Genomic DNA, 5413 nt, shown 5'->3' on the forward strand with positions numbered 1-5413 from the left:
CATGTTTGGTCAAGCTTCTCCCTACCAAAAGTGCTTTTTTTTTTCTCAACTTGAGGTGTTTGGCCAAGTTTTTTTGGGGGGGAAACTGTTTTTGAGAAGAAGTAGAAGCAGTTTTAGAGAAGTAGAGAAAAAGTAGCTAGCTTCTTCCCAGAAGCAGAAGCAGAAGCAGTTTTGACTTTTCTTCTTACCAAAAATAACCGTAGCAAAAGATGGTATATATCAAAATGACTTTACTTATTTTAAACCTAATACTTAGAATTAGAGATTATATTATTGAACTCTCCTAATGTACAAATATTTCTTTTTATTTTTAGGATAGCTTTCTAATATATGGTGACTTTTGAGATGAATATTTTTATATTTGTTAAATAATTTTTTGATATATTTAAATCATCTTGAAAGAATTGAAGCACTTTTAAATTTTATTTTCATGTTTTACTTAAATAAAATGAAAAACTTAATTGTTATCTTTAATAAATAAATATTTGAGATTATTTATTTATTCATATGATATTAACTATTAAGTAAATCTCTTCATATCCTTATTCGTAATTTGATACTTACGAATTAAGTAAAGCACTTTTTGAAAAGTTTGATCAAACACAAATTATTGTTAAAAAGTGATTTTCAGATTGATTAGCCAAACACAAACTGTTATCTCCAAGTACTTTCTCGAAAAGCACTTCTCAAAAAAGCAGATTTTTCCGCCTTAGCCAAACAAGCTATAAGTCACAATAATTAATAATTTAAAATATTTAAAAGGCATGTAAAAAAATTACGATCAACGTATAATCCGTTGACTCTCGGAATCCGAACACCTTCACATAAATTGGTACAGAGGGAGTAACTGAAAGTTGAAGTTAAAAACTGAATATGTATCTGAGAACTGAAGCTAACTGAAAGATGAGCCATTTTTAAAGAACAAACTTTTCCTTTGATCAAAATCTAAATATTGAATTCAGATGATCTATTTACCAGTTTTTCTGTAAGGATTTAACGTTAAAATTTAGAGCAAGATGAGATTCTTTCAAATTTACTCCTTGCATAATCCTACAGGTATTAATTGCAAGACCTGTGTTTTGGATAGATGAATCACCCATAAGACAGAAAGAGGAACACAGTTTCGAGTTAATAGGGAAACATCGCTGAGTGCACTACAGAATTTTTTTGAACCTAGCTAGAGTTCACGATTTACAAAGAATCTTAACACACAATCTGCACTAAGCAAGTTTTACCCAATCGCCTTCACCTAGATTAGAGGTGTGGATGGTTGCCTCTGTATTTTACCTTTTAGTTTATGCTATACCATTTTTTTGGTTAATATTGAATATAACCAGCGTATAAAGTTTTCTGAACTATCAATATTATCTCGGTTACTTTTCCAATATCGGTTCTATCCGGTTTAAAATTCTTGGAACGTTATACTTGTAAGAACCCACATAAAGTCGGAATCATAATAGAGTGCTTCACTTATTATAGCATAGAGCAAAAATAATACAACTACAAAAGTATTGGACTCATTTAATTTTCTTTTGATTTCGTATGAAGTGAATGATAGCAACATAAATACAGCAGCAGAAAACCATCTCTTGCTAGTTTAGTTAACAAGGATTCGCCTCCCATCGCCTCATTTCTCTTTTGTAAAACCTATATTTTACCTATCCCATAAGTATAGCACCAAAAGCAAACAAATAATAGGAAAAGCAATCTAGGCTCTGATGAGCACAACCCATGAGAGGGAAGAGAGAGAATCATATATAAGACTGACTACTCATATTTACAGAAGAAAACACACTATAGATCAAACGTCAAGGAAATATGGTCAAGATGAAAAAACATGTGATTGGTGATGGAAGGTGGCAACGAAAATTCAGTCATAGTAGAGATCAAAAGACAGAAAACGACTGCGAGAAATTTTATTAACTTCTACTGTTCTACTATTAGTTTAAGCCATAGCTTAAGTTATAGGTTTAGGTTTTTACTTGTGGCCTCTTTTTTCTTCCTCCGGTTGGGGTTATGGTTGAATCTGATCAGCTTATATAAAAAATCATCAGTTTTCTAGACTGGCTTCCTCCCAGATTCGTCGACATTATATTCATCATCGTCATCCTCTTCCTCTTCTTCCTCACTTTCATATATGTTGCTCCCGAACTTGCTTAGCTCAGTCTTAGCATCATCTTCGCCCAAAAAGTCCAACCCAAATTTGATGTCACGATGCTTAACCAAAAGCCATCGAAGTAGGCGGTCTTCTTTGTTCAGGTAATGCAGCTCTTTGTTAAAACTGGGTGGTGTCATCAGTGTCATTTGCATCAGTTTACCCTAAAAACGTGCAACATTTTTAAATGTAGTAATAATAATCATAATACTGAGAACAGAAGCTTGACCTAAAACTATTGATTCCTTTGTGAAGATACAGAACAGAAAGGCCAATCCCAGATCCCGAAGTGCATTACGGAAAGAAATTACAGAAGCATGGTCGTCGTCACAGACCTAAAATGTATTTATCATATCATGTACCTGAATGTGGAAAGCAGCAGAAACATGAGGATGGGGCTAAACAGCTCTATCTCTGCTGCTAGATGGACCAACTGGTAAAAACGCCAGACATAATGAATGAACAAAAATTAGAACTTTTGCCAGAATAATTTCATATTTGGGGACCTCTATAGTTAAAAGTTGTTTTTTTCTTTTTGATAACTGTGGTGTACGGGCCATGTTTCGTACAACTCGATTATTCAACCAGCTATCTGGTATCTACCACCAACACATGTACCTGGTAACTTTGCCAATCAAAGTTTGGCTGATGAGAAGAAATCACCTACCGTTTTTTGTCACTGTTGCTTCTATGGTTAAATGTTTGTGCACTGCATTTCACCTTTCATGATTTTCTGATAAATCATTTACTAATCGGGAAAGAAGGCAAATGTGAATAATAGAGACAGACCTGATAGAATCTTCCATCTAGTTTCTTAATGCCATAACCCAGATTAACAGTACCAAATGACTTTAAATCTGTAAGCACACCATTTTTTCTATAAACATGCCTCCCAACCTTTGCAACAAGGTCCATCAGAGCCGCCTCCTTTACATGTGGTTTCAGTAAAAGCATACAATCATAAAGTGGCATAGTCTCCTCGCGGTTCAACCAACTTCCTGAATCACAAAATGAATTGCATTAAAGCTTGGAGACTCCAAAACTAAGACAAGATGTGCATCTGTAACAAGATGATTAAAGCAAACTCAACCAAGAGATCCATTGAAGTAAAACAGAGTACGGAACTAACATGTTATCAAGTTTCTTAGTAGCACAAGTGAAGAAGAAAATGTATGAACCATGAAATCCAGATTCTTAAATATTTGGAGCATATGGAAAAGGATTTTGCTAATAAATGTGAATGCCAGTGTTGTCAAACAAAGGCGCACTTACGCCCGCAAGCGAGGCACAAAACAAGTGAGTGTTCTGCCTCGCTTAGTGGGTGCTTCAATGTCGTCATCAAGGCTCTAAGGCATACTTTTCCTTGCCAATGAGCATAGTCCTAAAGAGGCAACACTAAAAAATTGATATTTCATCTTATCGTACTTTTTTCAATTTCTTTGTCCATATATTTGTTATACAAGCTGATAATTCTTAGTCTTGGACTAATAATAAAAAGGGCAGCCCGGTGCACTAAGCTCCCGCTATGTGCGGGGTCCGGGGAAGGGCCGGACCACAAGGGTCTATCATACGCAGCCTTACCCTGCATTTTTACAAGAGGCTGTTTCCACGGCTCGAACCCGTGACCTCCTGGTCACATGGCAACAACTTTACCAACTACGCTAAGGCTCCCCTTAAGTCTTGGACTACAAATACATAATTTTATTTTTACTACATTTGTGTCTGTCTTGATTAAAGCCCACACTTTATTCGCGCTTTGTGCTTAAAGCCCCAATGGATCTTAGAGCCTTTTTCGCGCTTTCTGCCTTTGATAGCATTGGTAAATGCACAAGATAGAGGATCATTCTTTTTTCTGATAAGCAACACAAAGGGAATTCTTAGTGTGACCATTTGAATAATCCATGAGACACACACACCTGAGACAAGAAGAGTAAAACAGCTACATAAGAGGGAAAGACGAACAACACATGAAGAAGCAGAATACTAACTTCCAGTCAGGACCTATGAACCATTCTCTGGCCTCTTTATTTAGTTAGTGAAACATTTAACTCTAGCCCCGCAGGAAACAGCAAAGTAACACAATAACCTCTGGAGACCACCGGGGAGGGATATACATATATACATACACACACTGAACAGAGTAAAATCCCTCCCCTCTCCCCCCTCCACCCACCCCAAAAAGAGAAGGAAAACTGGACTAAGTTTCCACGTCAATGTCAAGTTCAAAAGGTGAGAGAATATAAGTATTTTCCTGCCTTGACGCTTTCTGAAGTCTGAATTTCTGTATTTGCAATCTTTCAACTGATGTTAATGTTCAACAAAGGTCATAAGATCTCTCGTTCACCATATTTCGGTCTCCTAGCTATTAAACTATGCCCAAACTACAAAACTTCCCTCCCAAAAATGTACAAAGTTTTGTGGTTTACATGAATTACAAGGATGAGTTGATGACACAAATATAGAGGAAAGCTCAAACACCATATCTTTCTTTTACAGCCTTTGTTTTCGTTTAATTAACTTTTCTCCTTTTTCCCCCCTTCTTCAAAGAATTATCTTCAATAGAAAAGGAAACCATCTTCATCTACGCCAGCACAATATGAATCTCCTCTGTAGAACAATTTTTTCAATGTACAGAATTTTTGCATAGAGATGTACAAGCGAACAAGTCAAACTATTGTTGCCGTCTCTCTAAAAAGGAGCAAATACATCAAAAAAAAGAAAGCTAATAGATTCAACATCTACAGACGAAGGGAGGGGTAAAAAGCACGCCAGCGAATAGCAGAAACATACCGTTCGATTGCCGGAAATGTGAGGATTTCGCTGTAGAGATGGGGAGGCCCGAGTAAGAATTGAGGGTTTTGCGGCTGAACGTGGTTAGGATTTTAGAAGAATAATTTGTAGAAAGAATGTGGGCTGGAACAAGGACCCAAATTAGGTGAATATCAACAGAATAAGTCAACCAATTTCTAATTCTAAATGAGTAATTTTAACTTTAAAAATTGTGATTTTGGTCTTTGAGTTAGTTGTGTTATTCTTGGTTTGTTGAGTTTAATGACTAAGCGGGAGTTAACCTTTTAAATTAAATCGGCCCAACGAGGCGTGAGTCATGAGATATGGAGCTTAAGCCCTATAAATCTTTGAATCTTTTAGTTTATAAATTAATAAAATAGCATTGCACTAATATTACTATAACATCAAAATTAACTATAACGTCTTATCTTTTGAACAAGTAAAAAAAATACAATTTCTTAAATAATG

At 35.7% G+C, this 5413-nt stretch overlaps 1 protein-coding gene across 2 annotated transcripts; it reads right to left on the reverse strand.

The window, feature by feature from the left end:
* Positions 1-1734: 1734 nt before the first annotated feature.
* LOC107802543 (small ribosomal subunit protein bS6m) lies at positions 1735-5147 on the reverse strand. Of its 2 annotated transcripts, XM_075249968.1 has the most exons (4): positions 4946-5147; positions 2945-3153; positions 2518-2588; positions 2182-2319 (listed from the first exon to the last, which is right to left on the reverse strand). In XM_075249968.1, exons 2-4 carry the CDS (start codon positions 3125-3127, stop codon positions 2310-2312), a joined length of 264 nt encoding a protein of 87 aa, XP_075106069.1. In that variant the 5' UTR covers positions 3128-3153; positions 4946-5147; the 3' UTR covers positions 2182-2309. The 2 variants fall into 2 exon arrangements, with proteins under 2 accessions (XP_016481543.1, XP_075106069.1); XM_016626057.2 differs by lacking the exon at positions 2518-2588 and having other exon boundaries at positions 1735-2319; positions 4946-5112.
* Between the last annotated feature and the right edge of the window lie 266 nt (positions 5148-5413).

The sequence above is a fragment of the Nicotiana tabacum genome, chromosome 3 (assembly GCF_000715075.1).
Source record: "Nicotiana tabacum cultivar K326 chromosome 3, ASM71507v2, whole genome shotgun sequence".
Lineage (NCBI taxonomy): Eukaryota > Viridiplantae > Streptophyta > Magnoliopsida > Solanales > Solanaceae > Nicotiana > Nicotiana tabacum.

Coding starts and splice junctions, on each gene's coding strand:
- LOC107802543 (XM_016626057.2), bottom strand. CDS start 3,127: ATGCCACTTTATGATTGTATGCTTTTACTGAAACCACATGTAAAGGAG. Junction 2,320..2,944: donor TAGATGGAAGATTCTATCAG/GTCTGTCTCTAT, acceptor GCACGTTTTTAG/GGTAAACTGATGCAAATGAC.